This window comes from Anabas testudineus, chromosome 4, assembly GCF_900324465.2.
Source record: "Anabas testudineus chromosome 4, fAnaTes1.2, whole genome shotgun sequence".
NCBI lineage: Eukaryota > Metazoa > Chordata > Actinopteri > Anabantiformes > Anabantidae > Anabas > Anabas testudineus.
The window spans coordinates 24,266,728-24,287,016 of record NC_046613.1 but is presented as its reverse complement, the minus strand read 5'-3'; the positions used below and the strand labels follow the sequence as shown (position 1 = coordinate 24,287,016).

General features: G+C 42.7%; 1 protein-coding gene across 3 annotated transcripts in view; it reads right to left on the bottom strand.

Moving 5' to 3' along the window:
- The window catches only part of pik3r3b (phosphoinositide-3-kinase, regulatory subunit 3b (gamma)), a 152,274-nt gene extending 132,210 nt beyond the window's left edge, over positions 1-20,064 (bottom strand). Inside the window, exons 1-2 of one of the 3 annotated variants that reach the window (XM_026345577.1) lie at positions 19,706-20,064; positions 18,464-19,576 (exon numbers count right to left, since the gene is read on the bottom strand). In XM_026345577.1, coding sequence (XP_026201362.1) covers positions 18,464-18,815 — 352 coding nt within the window. In that variant the 5' untranslated portion in view covers positions 18,816-19,576; positions 19,706-20,064. The remainder of the gene's footprint in view (positions 1-18,463; positions 19,577-19,705) is intronic. The other 2 variants (XM_026345578.1, XM_026345579.1) reach the window with 2 other exon arrangements.
- Between the last annotated feature and the right edge of the window lie 225 nt (positions 20,065-20,289).

Sequence of the window (20,289 nt, the reverse complement as noted above, 5' to 3'; positions counted from 1 at the left end):
TGCTAACCCTGCTGCGTGTCTCTGTGCTTCTATCTCACTACATACTGCCAGACTCTGAGCTTTAATTGGACCGGACGAGGTCAAGGTTTCCACTGGCTGAAAAAAGAAAAAAACTATTTTGACAAACACATGTTTCTTGTTTAGACAAATTCAAAAGAATCCCAGTTTGGTTTCTGGTGATTAGGGAGGACTCCAGAGACACGCCGAGAGGATCCACAACTTCAATGTGAAGCCTGAGTGTAATGAGCCAGGTGGAGTTAATTCTGAGAACGGCTGATTTCAGTTTTACCAATTAACGGTGCTCTGTGCAAATCTTTTTATACATTGCTGCCAGTGGCCTCACACCATCCCACTGATCCACAGGAGGCCTAAATGCACCAAGATCTACTGCAATGCAGCAGCAGAGATGGGAAAAGACTGCTGCCTAGTAAAGAATGAACTATTCAACATGTTGGAGAGTAATATTCAATAGAAAGCTCACCTTCCTGTATTCATGAGAAAACTCAACAGAGAACATCTGAAGTGATCTGATTTAGCTAACCACAGAGAACTAGGCCTTTCTTTTGAAACTGTCTTAGATTAGGGATTATTTTTAGAGACTAAGTCACTGTATTATTGCTTTAAGTCATTCTGTTCTCATCTCCTGCCTTTTAATTCTCTGTCTACTGATCCTTTTCCCATTTCCCCTCAGTAATGAATTACATTTAGATCTACGACCACTTTTACATTTGATGTCAAGCAACAGAACTTAAACTTATCTGTTTGCAGATATTTTACAATGAAAACCTTCCACTGAGTCGAAGTGTATGATTCCTCCGTTCTCTTCATCTTTGAATAAAAACATTCACAAGAAGTTAACAGAGACTGAAAAAAGCTGTGAAATAGTCAGAAGTATAAGAAACAGGAAACTCTGAAGACTCTACTGAGCGTTTTCCATGTCCACAGTAAAAAAAGGTGTTTTCAGAGAATTCAGAGAATTTATTAGGAGCCCGTCCTTTTTATAAATAGACTCTTTTATTTATCATGTTCTTTGGAGTAAGATATAAACCACTAAGCTGCTGCAGACAGTTTCCCCCACTTTGTGTGTGTGTGTGTGTGTGTGCATAATGGGGGATAATGTGGGATGTAAATGTGTGATAAACCAGGTTTAGCTCAGAGATTTAGCTCAGCTCTAATACCTCACTATCGCAATGGACAGATGGTAAGTGGTAATCTCAGGTGATGTGTGAGTGAGCAACATTAGCGCCTTTAGACAGTGACACAGGTTAATGTTACATGTTCATAATCATCATGAAGATACCAGGTAAAAATATGACCTCATTCATATTATACTATCATTATATTATATTTTATATATATATTCTACTATTCTACTATTCTCTGTTCTGTAGTTCTCAGTGATTCACTTTTGCTCCATATCCAGATTTTTGAGCTGTGTCAAATGATTCTACAACACATAAATGAATTTGATTGACTCGGACTGAAAATCTGATAGAAGTTAATTAATCTGCACTGACATCCAACGAGCAGGCTTCAGTGTGAGGGACGCCACGGGCCCTTGCGTGCAATGACTTGTCAACACTTAAACAAGATAAAGATTAATATGATTAGCACTATGAGATTAACATAAGAGATTAGGATGCATGCAAAGGGAAAGGAGGAGGGAGAGGAAGGATTCTACTGTACAAAGACGTCCAGGAAGAGATCAAGGTTTTGTTTGTTTAGTTGTTTTTGGTATTTTTTCTAATTTTGAATTAAGAGTTTAACAACTTAAAAAAGATTTTTCCTTGACATCAGTGTGAGTCACTCAGGGGAACTGTTCTGAGGCAGAGCAACAATCGGGAAAAGTAAAATCTGCTCTTTGAGATTTAAGACACTGAATCTCCTGTTCCTCCTTTTTCTCTTTGGCTTTTCTCCCTCCCTCCACTCTTAATTCCTCAAAGGAATTATAATTCTTCTTCCAACAGTAAAACATCTCTCTCTTCACCTAAAGACATTTATGAAATAGAATAACATTACACATATCTGCTTCAGTGGTTAAACAAAAGAACTGTGCCAACCCACCTCCACACTGAAAGTTATCTGCTTTCAGCAAGAGAAAAAAGGGAGAGGGAGAGAAATCCTCCAGGTTCACTATTACCAAATGAAATCTACAACCATTCTGCCTTCCTCTCTCTCTTTCCCAGAGGTTTAAATCTCAACACCGCACACACACACACACACACACACACACACACACACACACACACACACACACACACACACACACACACACACACTCTTTCAAACCCATCCTATGCCTGGAATCTCACCCGCATGCTGTTCCATGCCTGCAAAATCCACCCCGTCCCTGCTTGGTTCTTCTTGCCAATGCTGCAGGAGTGAGCCAGTGTTTCTGTGTTTGATCTTTTTTCTGCAGCCAAGTTCTGTTTGTGTGTGTGTGTGTGTGTGAGAGAGAGAGAGGAAAAGCTGCTGCTGCTGTGAGCTCTAAGGACGAGTCACTATAGATGACAGAAACCTGTTTGTTTGTATGTATGTGTGCTGAGAAGCGGAGGGAGCTGCAGGGATACAAAAAAGAAATTATTAGGCTGGAGAAAGGGGAGAAGAAGCTGTTATGTAACTGTGCACAGCTGGAAGGAGTGCAGCAGCAGAGAAAGAGGAATAATAAATATGAAGGAGTAAGGTAGTTAGCAGCAGAGCTAGAGGATGAGTAGAACATCAAAGACATGGAAATCCACAGTTCCCCAGGCAGTGACTTTGTAAAGCTGACCAACAGAAGCAATTAGAAAGCTAAACAAGCCTGTCCAGCAGGTCACTGCTGACCAAATACAACCAGCCACCTGCACAGTTTATAATATTCACAACGAAAGGTTTGAGGAAAGTCTCATAAAACAAACTGACTGAGATACAGAAATGACACAGTTGGAAAATGACAGTACGGCACATGTTGTACCGTCTGGTTTAGTATCAGTGTTTCCAGCAGGCAGCAGCTTTCAGCAAACAAGCTCTGATAAACCAACTGTGCACTACCTGCTCAGCTCCAAGCTCCAAACAGAGGTTCAATTGGATTCCCAACCCACTCTCACTCCATTTGTGCCATTCGAAACCAATTAGTGCTAACTGGGAGTGTGGAGAGTTAACTGCCTCAGTGATGGTTTTCTACGAGTGCAACACCTGTTCTGTGACCCATAGATGGAGAAAACACCTCCGCAGTGCAGAGCCAATATTTTAGTCGGAAAGAATGAATAATATGACAAATAATTTAATAAAGAGCATAAACCTACAACAACTTCTAGTAAAGTAATGTAGTATGAATCTATATGTTTACAATACAAATTCCATTTACAGGCAATAAGTCGTGAATCAATGAGAGTTTTTAGACAATAGAGCTCAGATGAACGAGCTACATCACTGCCTACACCGACAGACACAATTCATTGTTGGTTTTAGTGTCTTTATGGGATTTATTACCAGTAATGAAAATATATACAATCATTTATCCTTTAAGCTTCTTTGGTAACAGCTGAGCACAAGAGTCCCCTTCAGAGATTTATATTAAATATTACATTAAGTCTTATTACTGATACATAGTGTAAATTAGAGCTGTGTTAATGTTGTGCTGGTGAAACTCAGCTTAACTCTTCTGTATGATTTTAATTTGTTTACTTATCAAAGTGCATCATAATTTACAGTGTGAGTAGTAAAATAGTGTGAATTAAATGTAGTAAAGTAAAAACTAGAAAGAATTGTCATCTCATTGTCAAGTACAGAAGTCAGTCACTACATCAGGTGTGTTTCACAGGTTTTGCACCAGTGTGCAGTATTTTCTACTGGAGGCTTTTCTTTAGAAGCAGGAATCCTTCTCTCCTCTGCCACTCAATGACTGTTTAATGACAGCAATTTCACCCTGCAGCTATCAGGCTCAGACACTTTTTTTCTTTATCACCGCTGTCCCTGTGACAGTGATTGCATAGAGCAGCGGTTCAGAAATCCCTCTGTCCTCTTTTTCTCACGCTCCTGCCATCTCTCACTTGCTTACTGTGGTAACTGACAGTGATTGGCTCTTTGTGGAAAGTGGGAGCCATGCGTTTCGAGTGCGTGATGAGCTTCCCTCACCTCGATCCTCTCTAATACCTTCCTCATTTTCTTTGTCTCTCTGCGCTGCCAGTCTCTAATGGCAGTGCAGCTGCTTTTCAGGGCTCTTTGGAGAAAAACAGCACCCTTAACTATCTGTGGATTTGAGCAGATTTAGTGTTTGCTGGTTTAAACGTGCACAAGGCTGAGAGTGCTGTCATCAAGCTCCATCAGGGCCGCTCCTCCCTGGGCTGGAGGATCAAGAGCTCTGAAAGATGGATTTACAGATAGATTTACAATTCAGGAAACATGGTGAATCATATCTGAACGAGGGAGACAAATGGATGCTGCTTTCCTGGGGTTTAGAGTTGAGGAGAATCATACGGTTTGAGGTCAAAAAGCTGGCTTTGATATAGATATTGCTATGGCTTTCCCTGTTTCTAGCATCAAATAAATCATTTTTCTCCAACTGGATCCTGTGGAAAAAAGTAGACGGCACAAACAAAGGAAGCAGCAAGTGAGGGGGGGAGGGGGTGAGCAGGTTGCTTTAAGAGTCAAGTAATGAAATGATAAATGGGAAAAATAAACTGCCAAATGTGAGATGTATAACGAAATCTTTACAGAGGAGAGCGGTGATGTGCTGGAGGTAAGATTAGATAAGAGAGCAGGAGGATTGGAGGAGAAAAAGATAAATAAGGAAGAGATTGTTTGAGAGGTAATGGTGTAGTGAAGTGGTGTTTTATTAAATGAGAAAAGTAAGTGATGGAGGGAGCATCTGGGCGGAGGTGGGGAGTGTGAGTGGATAACATGAACAGCAGCAGAGCTACAAAGTGTGTGTGTGTGGATGTCTGTGTGTCCTAAAACAGCGTATAATTGAATCTCCCTTGAACACGATGGGAGGGCAGGCAGCAGAAGATGCATGAGGCAGCTAACACAGGGTGACAAATGCACACATGCGTGCACACACGTGCACACACACACACACACACACACACACACACACACACACACACACTAAACAAGACGACTGCATGTAGGACCATGCATGTAATCGAAAAGACATCTCTTAAACCTATATGTCATATTTAGCACGTGTGGACTCCAGCGTGCTCTTTGTTGATGTTCTACCTTTTTGGTGTAAAGAGGAAATAAACAAACAGACAGGAAGCTCCCCGCCGAGCGAGGAGAAACTGAAAATGGGTTAGAGAGAGGAATCGCTGGCGGGCGGAATAATTAGCAGACGAGAGGAGACTGACTGAAAGATGGCAGCACAGAAAGATGGAGGCAGAGAGTCGGAAAGAGAAATGGGGTCAGATCGCTCAAAACGAGAAATGATGGAGATGGAGAAACAGAGGAGGTGAGGAGGAGAGAGCTGCACCTAGAAACCCTGACAGAATGTCTTTTACCTGGACAGCGTGGGGTCAAATACCTCCCACTGAGATCATGGGATGTCTTATGAAACTGTGTCTGTTTCCATATTAAAGAAAACTGTACGTGCTGTAAAAATCAATCTGGCCACATATTTTTGTCCAAACTCAGTCCAAGCCTGAGTTTGTGCTGTGTCTTTCCAGTGAGGCCCTCATGCTAAGGAAGACCTCCAGGTTGAGACATGAGTCTCGAACACGAGCTTGATTTCAAAATGAATCTGAATGAGTCTGAATGAGTCAGAACCCAACGAATCATCGTTTCGAGCATCACAAGTGCCACAGCTGAACCCTCAGGTCCAAAACTGCCTGCAAACACTGTAACTTCAATCTGTGCTGTAATTAGTTGTAAATAAAATGTAATTGTTGGTTTAACTGCCTGCATACTTCCATATATGTACTGTATATGTTCGCAGCTCCTTCATCTGGGTTTGCAGAAGTAAAATGATGCTGATGGAAATGTGACCACCTTTACAGATATTTGGTCATATAACAATGTTCTGCTGGAGAGTTAAGAGGTGCAGAAAGTGACCAACAGTGTCATCATGAGCCAGTAGCATCACTAAAGATTATTATATATAAAATATGATTATATTTTTCTAGTTAGTGTCACGGTTCTCAACCTTCAGTGTTCAATCATAACTCTGGTTATTAACGCTGCTTTATATTTAATCCCAGGTTCACGTCTCACATTGGATTTTAACTTGATATAACAGCAGTAATTCCACCAGAAAACTGCATAATGCACAAACACTGATGTTGAGTGCCTAAAGTTTTCTTAGCCAAGAGGCTTATTAAAGCTCTAATATAGCACTAAACTGAAAATCAATCCTCTCTGCTTCACTCGGTCCTCCCTTACCAACTACAAACTGAGCCTCACTTCACACGAGCCTTCATCAGCACTGCGTCACAATAAGAGAAGTCAACTGGCTGCAAACTGTTTCTGCTCTGATTTCTCTTTAAACCCGCAGCAAGAATAAAAACATGTGAAAAGTGCACTGAGTGTTTAGACTCTGCCAAGCTCTTTGTTCCCAGCATTCATGGTTAATGTCCTTTCTGCTGATTTGTCTTGGGTGACAGCTCAGAGAACAAATCCAAACTTTTGTTCCCGCTTTTGTTTTCTCTCAAAATTCAGAACCTCAAATGGGCCGGGACACGTCTCAGAGAGACTCTTGAACTTCCTAATTAGAATCAAAGGGATAGATTCTCAACATGTCAAACACGTGAGCGCGTCCAAGTGACGTGGAGACTTCCAACATCTTCCCATGAGCCAGTTACAGAAACACTGGCAAGGGCAAGTGAAGCCAACAGAGTGACCGGCCAAACAGGAATCATAAAAAGGAGTTTGGTGAGTGTTCAAAGCAGCTCTTCAGGAGTAATGGAGCCAGTTTCTGTGCTGGCAGGTGTTAACCTGTGAGCAAAAGCCTTCTCAGTCCCAGACAGAGCTGGAAATTAATAGACATTTTCCAGCGCTGATGCCAACATGAAACTTCATGAAGCTTCAGTGCTGAAACAATAACACTTTCCTGACAACCTTCACACATAAAGATCAACACTCTGGTCTTCACTGAGATCACTAACATCCCTAAAATCACATCAGAGGATAGGGCTCAGGGGTGCTCTTATAATAATGATGGGGATTTTTATCCTCACCACGTGTTTAAACTCCACACATTCTCGCCAAAGACAGAAAAAGAGCCAGAAAGTCATCCAATATTAATTTATGCTGATTTAATGGAGCGCGCCGTGAGGCCAGAGTGAAGAAGAGAGGATGACAGGGAGGGAGGAGAAAGAGGTCTAAATGGCACGGAGACAAGAGCGAGAGAATAACGGAGGGAAGTGCTGGAACAGAAGAGCAGAGATATGACACAGTCACATATCATTGGATCACACCAGGCGAACCAAGCGTCTTCAGTGGGTTTGAGTGTGTGTCAGAGGTGATGTGGTGAGTTCAGGAGCAGTTCAGCTCTACCCCAGAGAGCGGCAGCGGCAAAGCCTTTAAACTAAGTTAATAAAAGAAATAAAAGAATTACATCTGAACCAAATCGTCAGAGACACAGAGAGGACGAGAGGAGGACAGAGAAGAACAACTCATGAAGAAATGTGTCCTCATTTATGAGCCCTTCTACTAATACTGTTTACAGACTGTTCCTATTTATCCACAGCACACGATAAATCTGTAAAAGGATTCATTTACTAGTAATTAAAGTCCCTGTGCTCTGATAAATACGATCATGTGCTCGGATTTCAATGAGATCATGTTCAGGTGTTTGCATGAGGAGAAGTTTGAAGATAGCAAATGTCAGGCTGGACTGCAAAAATGCAGTAAATAGAGGTATCGTGTGATATCTGCTTCTGTAAGAGGAAAAAGAGAAACGACTGCAGAGCTGAAAGGTTACGTTACGTAAAAGACAGACAGTCATGTAAACAATCTGATTCAAGGTCGTGTAAATTTAAACTCATAGTGACAATTTATCACTGTAGTTGTTCTGATTCAAGTGAATATGAACCAAAAACTAAAAGAAAAGTCAGATGATCCACTGAAGGATATGAATGTTTTCCATATATACTGAACTGTTTGCTGGTAACCAAATTTGAGATTTATCCATTTTCACGTCTACATTGCTCAATTTACTGGAATTCATTAATTAAGTGCCAGTTGACCACACGGCCATAAACACACTTTATATGTTTGGATTAATAGTTTGTTCATGTGTCTGTGAAGAGGAGAATATTAACACCAAGTCCCAGTATTTGCTGATTAATGCATTAATTAGAATTAATGAGCACATTTGCAAAACCGGTTATGTTAAATAAATGATGGTGATTCTTCGAGGACATCAGTCAGCCGCAGCGTGTCAAAACAGCTGAGAGTCATTAAGCTTCCATGAAGACATCTCGTCTCCGTGTGACAAGGTGAATAATGACACCGAGATGGTCAGTGGAGCAAACACACACGCACTCACACACCTGGCTCCATAGAAGCATGAAGGCACGCAGCGCAACCAGGAAAAGGCAAGGTAAGGAATTCTAAAAGGCCAACAGGAAAATGTTCCTGTTCAAATGACTAACGTGGCACGAACGAGGCACAAAGGATGGAAAACAGAAAACCGGTGAGAAGGAACAAAACGCTGACCTTCAAAACCAAACGGACGAGGATGTGTAACAAAACACCTTCTGCCAGAAGACATCAGGTGTGTTTATGCTTTGCTTTTCACAAACACACACACACACACATTCAGCTGACACTGCAGAACTGCGACGGCGTGTAAACACAGAAGTTCTGAAGCATTTCGAAGGTACGATTCGAAGTCTAGTAGTAGTTTAGTAGCAGTCGAGTTGTTCAATGGCACATTTTATTGTACTGCAGCATTTCAGGTGTGATTTTCAGTTTTCATAGGTAAAAGTGAGGTCAGGGTCACGTTTCTGTGTTTCAGTGGGTTAGAACGCACAATGCCTGTAGCCAAATGACAGTAGATAAATGTGATGAGAGATTAAATGAAATTCAAATTTGATTTATTTATATTGAAGAAAATTTACCAACATTAAGTTGATTGATTTATATTTTAAGTTTACAAGAAATGTTCTGGTTTAATGAAGATCACCTGAGCAAACGTGTTTCAAGGACTGTAGAATAAATCCACCTGGGTCTCAGCTCCAGTATCTGGGTTTTAAGTGGCAAATGGCTCATGTAGTTTTTCCACATACACAAACTGATCGCTGTGGTTGAGGTTCCAGCTCTGTTTTCTCTAACAAACACAATAATGGATAAGTAGGATGGGTTAGAAGCCACACAGTGATCACGTCCTTCTCGCTGCAGTAGCAGCTCCTGCTGGTGGAAAAAGTCAGCAAAAATAAAACAACAAGCAGGATTCAAGAAGGAGCAACAGCATCAATTAGATTATAAACTAATCCATTTACTCAAAAGTGACACCAAAGTGCCGACCGCCATCTATCACCGCTGTAGTTTTATCCTGACAGATCAGGAGAGCAGAAATCAGCCTCGGGCTGGTGATTCGTCTTCGATGTCATTTCAGACGCCAAACAAAGACTCCCTCCTCTCCCACTGACAGTCCAATCCACACAGACACACACTGACTGTGTAAACTCAGAGCTGTGTGTTTAACCTTACCCACCTCCACACACGCACACGTGTGTGTGTGTGAGTGTGTGTGGAGTCGTGTGTCCAAAATGTGTCCCGTGTCAGCAAACACAATTTCACAGGGTTCGAGTGTGTTCTCACATATGGGATGACCTGAGGAAGGACTTGAAAGACTTTCATGTCACAGTGGAAGACAACAGCTCGACAGAAGATATAAACTGAGAGGTGTGTGTGTGTGTGTGTGTGTGTGTGTGTGTGTGTGTGTGTGTGTGTGTGTGTTGTCTGTTTTCAAGGATCTGGGCAGATTTTTTTTCCTCCTGTGTGAAGACGCCAAGAAGCCGACATCAAACCCACAGCGTCTGACCTGTGGGCTTGATGTGGGCAGAACAGGACAAACTGCTGCACCAGACAAACAACGACCTCTTTGTCCTTCTTGTCCTACAGTATCTGTTTTTTTCCCAATCATGACTCAAAAATGCTTTTCTGGTCAAACACAGAAAAAAGGTGAAATATTTCACAGAATACATTCTGCGTCGTGGTGACTTGTTTACAGACTGATCTTGTGGAACTGCTGTACTGAATAATCAAGATGCTGAAATTTCCCCCAGGACTAATAAAGCTTCTATCCTAAAGACTGACGTGAATTTCATCTTTCAAAATTATAATGATGCTGCAAAGCTGTTCCACTACAGTGCAACTCAGTAATGTTTCTGGGTTCAGTGGTTTACAGTATGTGAAGTAGAATGGTGAAAATGGAAGATTGACGTTTGTTAGTGTGATCCATCTGTGAAGGGCAGATGTTAGTCTCATGTGTTTGTGTGTCTGTACACAGCGCTGGCTCAACAGAATCTCTTTTCATGTCAGAATCTCTCCAGTTGGCACCACATAATCCCAAATGACTTCTGTGGCTCACACACACTCCCTCTCCTTTTCTCTCAGTACCAGTGGTGCCAAGCACTGTGATGTTCTTCTCATCAGCTCAAATACCAAAACAATAGCTCGATTGAGAACAGAGGTTTGGTTTGAGGATGGCGGGCAGCTCGCTCTAGCTCTCTCTGTCTCTCGTGTGTCTACATATGATCCTTTCAAATGTGCAGCTCTATTTTTACACCCGGTTTATCTCTTTCAACACGTCTCCCTTTTGGCTAAAACCTCCTCTTAGCCCCATTACACACAATCGCCATTTTGAGCTGCAGAGCACGGTGCAGAGACAGAGTGCAGCATCCTGCAGGATTACATCACAGGTAGCAGGAAGACACCCTCGTTTTCTATCAGACTATTCGCAAACCTTCCTGACAGCTGCTATAATTATAGCATGAGTGTAAAGTGGGATGCACCATTTTAAGGAACCTTCACGCTGCATCACTGGCAAATGCTGAAGGTGACGACTGCAAAACACAAACTACTGAAAACCTGCTGACCAGCGTCTCATGTCCCTGAGTCCTAATGAAGGTAACAAGCTCCTGATCAGGTCTTCAGCACCATGAGTAGAATAAAATGTGCTACTTGATAACAAATGTCTAAGTTTTCAGTAGATTTCCATGGAATTTGATGTGATGGGCAGCTGCACTCTGATAATAGAGCAGTGTCTCATGTGAACTAGGAACATCCTGGGATCCTCGAGGAAGAGGTGGAAAACGTGTCAGTGGAGAGGGACGATAGTGAATGGATGGATAAATAGATATTTTCTCACAAGAATAAAGTTTAGGTTAAATTACAGATTCAAAAAATGTGTCTTTAATTGTGAACAAAAGCCAAAAGTGTGTGCACAACCAAAGTATGAGCATAGTGCTGTCAGAGGAAAATATGAACGACCTTTATTGTTTTTACAGTTAAAATTTGATGACTTGATGCAGCACTGTGTTTTGTTCTTTCTCTGATTCCATTAGTGTTGACAGCTCCATAAACTGGTTCCTCATCTAACTAATGGAAGAGGAGTGTTGGGAGTAAAAACCTCGGCTCTTAGCTTTAACCTCTAGAACCAGAGAGCAGCTCACAGTTTCACTCGTCACTCATCTAACAAATGGCAGCTTCAATCATAAGAAATCATTTTTAGTGTTGGCAGTAAATCTTTCTTTTTAGTTTAAGGTGTGAGCTTCAAAATAAGAGAAGAAGGTAGGAAAATAAAACTGCCTGCAGCTCATTTCAGCTGCACAGAACTCTATGGTTTATTCCACTGTAGCTAAAATCTGATACCAGAATAAAACAGAGGAAGCAGAATGAAAAACCTCTCCCATGTACAGATCTTTTTTATGAAGACATTATGTGAAAATGTGTTGTACTGGCCCTTATAACATGCTCTTTAGTACATGCACTGCTCGCATGCACTGCTTGCATAAATATGATGCATTAAAAACCAGAAACACATTACTGCCTCCGAGAAAAAAAACGAGGTGCTTAAATTATTTTTACAATGCCTCCGACTGCAGAAATTAAAGCGGTCAAATGACCCGAGTCTATCTAGAGGCTTCAGAACGCATTAAAATGCAGCAGGGAGGAGGAGAAGGCTGTAAAAAGCAGTGTGGTTTTATGTGTGTCCATAAACAGGCAGGACAGGGGGGACACACGAGACAAGGCAGATTTCTCACAGTCGGAACATTTGCTTCACCCCTACAGTCTATTTTAAACATAAAACCCGGTCCCAAGTCGTTGCACACAGAGCAGGGAGGAGCCGGATTTACAGGTGGAGTCTGAGCTTGTGACGGCTCTGACTATATCATCTAACTGCACGAAGAACAGGAACGCTCCTATAAAATACACCAGTATATTCCTTTTTTATTTCCTGGTTCCCAGAAACGAGGGGGACTAATTATGAAAATGAGTAAAAGAGCTTTTAGACCTTTATGGAAAAAAATGGTAACAGCTTTGTTTTACAGGTTTGTAATTTTCCAGTAGTTTCCTAGATGGTTTTAGAATCTGGTGCTAATTTACAGAACAATGGTAGAAAAAAAAGTTTCAAGGCAGTGATGTGGGTTTGAATGTAGTGGAGTTTAACCAGGTGTTGAATTTAAGGACAATGTGCTTCAAAGAATAGTTTAATTTAATAAAACATAAAGTAGAATTGGGCAGCGACTAGTTTAGCAGCAGTTCTGGAGCTTCTGAGCTTAGAACATGAGCTTCATCAGGAGATAAAGTTGGAAATGTGAATGTTGACATTCACGTCTCGTCCTCTGTCAATGCTGGATTTAAACTATTTAACAAGGTTATATCTATCTGAAGAGGCACACTTCCCTTTCTGAACTCTATTCCAGCATTAAACATGTTTCATTTTTATTTTTATTTTGTGAAAATGTTATTTCTGTTACCTCGTACAAATCAATAGGGCCGGTTTGTGGGTCTACACATGTTGTTGCGCTTCTTCTTTTACTGCTGACGAGTAAATCTTCCTCGACTCGAGAGCAGAAGCCTCTCAGCTCAGTGCAGTCATTCCAAGGCCAATTAGGCAGCCAGTAAAATAAACGCTTTATTGACACCAGCTCTCCCTGACGGCCCGCCTCACTGAGCCTCCTGCACCTCTCCATTCTGTGACCTGAACCTTTCACACGTGAAGGCCCAGAACTGCGGGACGCAGTTAAACAGACTGCACCGACGGGGCACTGCTGTGCAGCAGCAAAGAATTATTTATGGCTGTTTCTTACTGTGTTTACTTATATTTTTGCTTTCACTGAATGATTCAGCCACTTCACCCTATTCATTAATTTACCCCAGGCACTGGGTGGACTTCCCTAATTGATTTCCAAAACAGGCACAATAAATCTCACCTTCTCCACAAACAAGACGTTAGCATGCAGCCGGTGGAAAAAATAGACCTACGTTACTCCAGTTAGTCTGTTAACTGAAGTATTCTATTACAAAAGCAGTTAAAGACACAGTAAATCTGAATATTCAAACAGGTAATTTCCTTTAAGTTTAATCTGTTTACTGTGAAAAGACACAGTCACAGTTTATTGTATTTACAGTAACAAGTTAGAATCTGAAATCAAATGAAAAGGTTAAACTCCTCAAGCTTTACAAGGTGGTTGAGTTTGTTCATTGACTGTGTAGCACATCTTCATTGGCCGTGGTTATTGTGAGCTGTCTGAGATGATGCTTTAATTGACAGAGTGAACTGCTGACTGCTGCACTACAGCAAAGACGCTCGTTATGACAGCCTGAATTAGCATGCAGCCAGCGAGCTGACGTACTGCACTGCAAAACACTGCAATGCTGACATTACAGCAGGACCCAGGGCATCAGTGTGTGTGTGTGTGTGTGTGTGTGTGTGTGTGTGTGTGTGTGTGTGTGTGTGTGTGTGTGTGTGTGTGTAACTCAATACCAAAAGTTTTCTTCAAGAAGTGACAGAGATTCATCTGTTTCCAATAAAAAATCTACACGTTCTAACAATTTAGTTCAAACTAGTTTTTTCCTTGAACCGGGGTTTGTCATCAGAGGCCAGTTGCAGCAAGTAAATGGGATTTAAAAAGAATCAATGACTTGCTCAGATGGAGAACTAAAAGAGGGAATGAAATGAAAGACAGACAGGAAGTGAACAGCAGCCAATGAATGTTCTGCCAATTCACAACTGCACATTTCCACATGGGTGACACATGTCGTCCACAGCAGAGAATTAAACACTGGCGCACGCCCACACCCACGCGCTCACATACAAAAAAATACAATGTGGTGATGTGTCACATTATGTATGAATATAAATGAGGTCTGTGACAGCTTCAAAAGGCAAAACTGACTCAGTGCTGCTGAGTGCATAGTGTCACACAGTGTCTTTAAAACTCAAAAACAAAAACCAATAAGAATTCTTGAAGTGGTTTAAGATAATTCCACTTCCCGAGTATCATCTGTTTTCGATATGCTACCTGTCCTGGCCCCTGGTTGCCAGTTCTGGTTGGTTTTGAGGGTTCAGTTAATTAAATTAGGAGCAGCAGCGTTATATTTTAGTATGAAAGGAAACCTAAAAGTTTTAATTCAAATATTAACCATCTGCTCTGGTCCGTTTCATGACTCAGAGACAGTCACAGATTTTCTTATATTCTTTCCCAAATCCGACAACACTGGTATTCTGGGTTTTATTTGGCATTTCGCTCTTCACTCGACACATGAAAGCAGAGACAGTGACAGGTTAGCTGTTAACTTGTTCGGCCAGTGTTTCTACTATCGATCTTCTGAACACGCTGCACAGAGGCGAGTGTGGATTTGATCTCATAACTAATACACACACACACACACACACACACTAACACACACACACACACACACACACACACACTGGAGAACACACATCTCCCCACTCGTCATTACACAGTCACACTCCCAGACTGGCAGGTACTGCCATCATCTCTCTGACTGCGTTTGATGTCCCAGTCATTATCCAGTGCAGCAGCATTTCATCATGGCCCTTTTGGTATTTCACTAGCACTTTGGACACAGACGCTGGACTACCAACGTGCCAACCACTACAAATGATGGTGTTGATCATGTACAGGCTGTCATTCTGCAGACAGCAGAACACAGGACAGAGAAGACCGAGCTTCCTGCTGTGAGTTCAGGTCTTTCAGTTCTTGTTTAACACAAAATCTCTCCACAGTTATGAAATAGAGGATGCTGTGTTACATTTGCTCTACTTGACCAAACTCTTCTGATCAAAGCCCCGCCGCAGTTAACTGGTGCTCGCTGGTCCTCTGATTAAATCTAATTGCGTCCTCTATTCACATGTACGAAGCGAGCTACAGAGCTCATGTGCAGATAAAAGATGGAAGCTGCCACCACAGCAGAGCCCTGTAAACGATTCGCCTGTTAGCTTCAGCATGATTTCTCCAACATACCTGTAGGTACACAGTGATAAGAAGTCCGTCAGGGATTCATTAGCTTTCTGCCATAATTAATGTTGCATGGAGCCTAAAACAGCTCTCCTCAGGGAAGGCGTCAGGTTGGGAAATGTAGGAGGGCATTTAAATTTGCACAGTGTCAGATAGTGTTTCGCACTGAGAAGTGCTATTTGCCCAGTTAGAGCTATTACATATCACACTTGATTTAATCAGCTGAGCTACTGGGAGGACATGGAACTGTTCTAAACAACAAGAGGGAAGAAGAGGAAAGAAAATGGAGGTCACGAGGCCACAGAGAGAATATTATAATATCACCACAGTCAGAAGTCAAGAACAGCGTGGCAAACTAATGTGGGTTATTTAGATAATTACTCAATTAGAGGTTTGACTATGATGAAATGATCTTCCTCCAGGTACTCCAGTTTCCTCTCACAATTGGTCAGTTGAGCCCCACAAACAGCCAGTGTGAACTTGAGTATGCATGACTGTGTCCTTGTGTCACCTCTGTCAGCTGTCCATGATGTCTGAACCTCTCACACAGTGGTTCAACATTTCTACCTGAAGTTCAAATTCCAGTTTTCTTTTTCTAAACTGAACCCCCACTTAACACAACACGCATCCTGCACAGTTAGATGGAGAACTTGTTGACTCTGTGCATTATATATGACTTTAAATGAATTGACCAGTGATCCCTCGTCAGTCATGTTCCTAAAAAATATGAAACCCTCAGCAGCACTGTTCCAATCAGAGTGCTGAAACAGAGCAGGGTGTGACTGAGTGTTGAGGATCGTTTATTTCAGAGCAGGGTGTGACTGAGTGTTGAGGATCGTTTAGCTTCTTTCTGCTCAGGCCTCCCCGGTGCTGCTGCTGCTTCTACTGGTGATATGTGACTACAGGAATGTGGCATGTCAGGCCACCAGTGAACCAGCCAATAGATTTTCAGGAGAAATACAGTCAGGATGGATGAACGGACGGATGAGAGGAGGAAGGTGGAGTGGTTACACAGATGCTGTAAGTAAAATCATCAGCAACGCGAGCTGGAACCGATGGAAATAAGGAAGGTATTTACCCAAACCCACAGTGGTGTGGTTATTTATATAAGACAAGCCAAACCCACTCCCATAAAAGAGACGGGCAGGCAGACAATTAAAGAGAGCTGAGAGGCGGCAGAGGAAGGAGCAAAGAGAACACTGCTCTGCGCATGACCTATTTAGCAAATGAAGAGCCATAAACAGCAGATCTGAACATATTCTGCAGCAGACAGCCAGGGCTAAAACTGAGCTAACCACCCCAACCCTGTAAAAATGCTAATCAAAGCCTGCAGACTTCAGAATAGCTTTTTAAGTGGGGCAGCCTATTTCAGAATGCTTTTTACATTTTGAGCTCCATTCCCTCTCGTCCTGGTTGCTGCCTGTTTGTGCTCAGTCCTGAATAAATCATTAAAAACCCGGCTCCACAGATACACACAGCCTGCACGCTAGTGTACAGTATTTGCTCCATTCCAGTTAGTCTGTTAACTGGAATCAATACCAAGAGATAAATGTAAGAGCTAAATATAAACACTGAGTCCATGTAGGCAGTGAACAGAGCAACTGGACCAAACTGGAGCTCAATGTGTGAGTCACGAAATGTCTAAATGCTTTCAAGACCTGCAGAGACAATAAGGAATATGATAATAATATTATTGATCTGCTGCTCACAGAGCAGTTTTTGGAGTTCAGCACGAAGGGTGCAGCTTCAACGTCAACACCGAGTTTGAACATCAAATGACACGTAGAATTTGACTTTAGGAGAAAAAGCATCTAAAGGATGGATCTGGTTTGTTCAATTCATTTTCAAATGATGTTGTTAAACACTCGGACGTCACTAAAAAGCAGCCAGGAGTCAATATATGTAGACAGCAGTTCATGTTGTTCCATAATTACTTGAATCTGTATCTGCAAGTTATTTTGAAATGTTAGAAAAATGTTCACTTCCATTTCCCAAAGCACAGGGTCACGACATGACACTGATTAAATGTACTTAAAATACACACAAATATAAACAAGAGAATCAAACCCTGAAGCCTGGAAATGAATGGTTTTTAAAATAGCTTCTGCTTATTTACTGTCTAGCCCAAGCTAGCTGACTGACCTTTAAGGTCAAACTAGTTAAAGGGACTCTTTCAGAAATCTCATCAGAGGTTTCTTAACACAGCCAGTTAGTCTGAGTCTAGATAAAAACCCACCTAAATATTCTGTAACATGAACTTTACTGAACCTGGCTGCAGATCAAGAAACCATGTCTCCGGTTCACGTGTACGTGTCTGTGTGCAGAAGAAAAGGTCACATGCACCTGCTGCCACAATATCTGCAGTTACAGTAAAGAGAGAAAGATCATGTACGAGCAATAGTCTAATGTGTTTCACTGAGGTTGTGACATGTGAAAACTGAACCAATAAAATGGATAAACACCATTAAAAGAAGTTTGTTTTTTATGCTTCGTCTGTGCTAACAGATTTGTTTATTACATCATGTCTGAGTTCTCTGAGTACACCGTGCACTAACAGACACTATTTTACTATGCAGTCTGGTGTTTGGAGTATATTAAGTGTTACCATTTGTCAGTGTGAATGTGCAGCAAACTCACACTACGGCTACAGATATCAGCACAGGTACAGTACCTGGAACCCAAAACACAAGAATGATTTGCAAGATTATCTGCAGACAGCAAATAGTGGCAGTGTCATGTTTCATAAATGACCTTGAAGATGGCGGCAAATACTAACAAGGAAACCACCTACGACCCTGAAACCACCGACAGGTCAGTAGGAACTAAGAGTTCCACCTAGAACTGAGCTTCATGATTCACAGTTTGTACTAAAAGAGGAAACATTTGAAATTGTACCTCTTGTACTTTAACTCAAACAAACAACACATTCACTTATTGCTCAAAAAACCTAAAACACCGTCTTAGCAGACTGTGAACAGTGTATGTACTGTCCTGTTGATTACAGTCCATCTGATAAGGTGATGTGTTCGATCCTGTTGGGCAGCACTCACCTGAAGCAGCAGCTGCTCCAGGAGGTTGAGGCCCCACAGCAGGCTGTGGTCCCCCAGGGGTCGGTGGTACAGGTCTGGGCCAGGATTTAGCCGCAGAAGTGCTGGCCCTCACCACCCCAACGTACTCCACAAAAGTGCCTGGAAAGTCTCCCTTCTCTTTGGTCCTCTCGTTGGTGCCGTGTAGCCAGCCTTTGGGGCTTCGCTCGTCCCCCTCCTGGTACTCGAGCCCCGCCGTTGCCATCAGTGAGGCCTTGGGAACAGTCAGAAGGTCACCCGACTGCAGGCTGATGTCATCACCGCGCTCCCGCTTGTACTCAAAAAGTGCCCGGTACTGGAAGCTGTCAGATGCCATGTTAACAGGGGTCGTAGGATGGTTCCAAAGCCAAAAATAACCGATGTCGCCTGAGATTTGCTGCTTTTAAGATGAATTAATCACCTTGAAAAATGCTGAAACTCTGTTAAAATTCCCTGAGGTGAAACTGGATTTCAACCCACTCTGCTGAAACCTGCGATGGCTCCTGAGATTCGCTGTGTCGTGTGTACTTGGATGACAAAATGGAAATGATAAAAATCTCATCCCTGAGGTGAAATCTGACACCTTGTTTGTTCTTCAGCTTCCTGAAGAGCAGTTCCAACTTTCTGATTCCAAAAATAAACGTCCTCTATGGCAAAGTTTGTCCTGCAGATTTTGGTTCAAGTTCTTTAAAAATACACAGTATAAATCCAGACGTCGTCAGAGCTCTTTGACATGAGACCTGCAGGCGTGTGATCGTAACGGACAGATGAACTGACCAGTGACCACACTGTGCCTGTGCCGTAATGAGGGGAGACTAAGGAGTGACACAGTTTACTCCAGACGGTGTCCCAAAGCTTCTGAAGGTTCTTATGACGTAAATGGCAAAGTGCACAAAGCCTATAGTCCCACTAACAGGTCACATCTATCTACAAACACACACACACACATATACTCACTCACACACATACACACACACACACCTGAGGAAATCCACTGCAGTGCAGAATGTGGCTTCTTCTTCAGATGGTCCCACTGTGCACTCTTCTATATGAAAAGCTCTCTCCGTGCTCCTCCTGACTCAGACAGACTCCTGAAAACTTCAAAGGACGTGAAGTGAATATTACACATTCAACACATTCAACACTTCTGTTTCTTTCTGCACCTCCTGTTCAGCATGGATCACTTTAAAATGATGAAAATCGGAGAATGTAGTAAACCTCCCTCACCACTGAGCTGAGAGGACTGAAGAGGAGCAGGTGAGATCCACTCAGGAAAGCGTGACTAGGCGAATATCAACTTCAGACACGGTGCCCGACTAAACTCGCCCTGCGCCAGTCTGCCTGCTGCCCACTGTGCGCAAACACGGCACAAACTCACCGCTCCAAGTGCACAGACGAACTCTTCTCCTTCAGCGACGCCTCAGTGCGCGACCCTGTCCGCTCGGACACTCTCTGAACCCCGCAGAGCCAGCCAGACATCCGTGGAGCCCCGTCAGGATTAATGGATGGCGTGGCTGGTCCGGCAGACAGGCAGCCTGCTCGGTGCTGGAGTGAGCGCCACTGCTGATGTCAGTAAAGCCCTCCCCCCTCCTCCTACTGCCGTCTGCAAATTATGCCAGCCAGCGGCGGAGTCGGGACGGGATGGGATGGGTTGGGACGGGACGACGCAGCTGCAGCAAAACACCGCGTGACCCGGTTTGCTGCTGGTGCTGCAGTTGGAATTTCATCTGTAGTCTGAGTTCCTGCTGTCAGGGTCCACCAGGGTGGGGAGAGGTGATGAATCGGGCTCTGTGACCTGGGAAGGAGTCAGT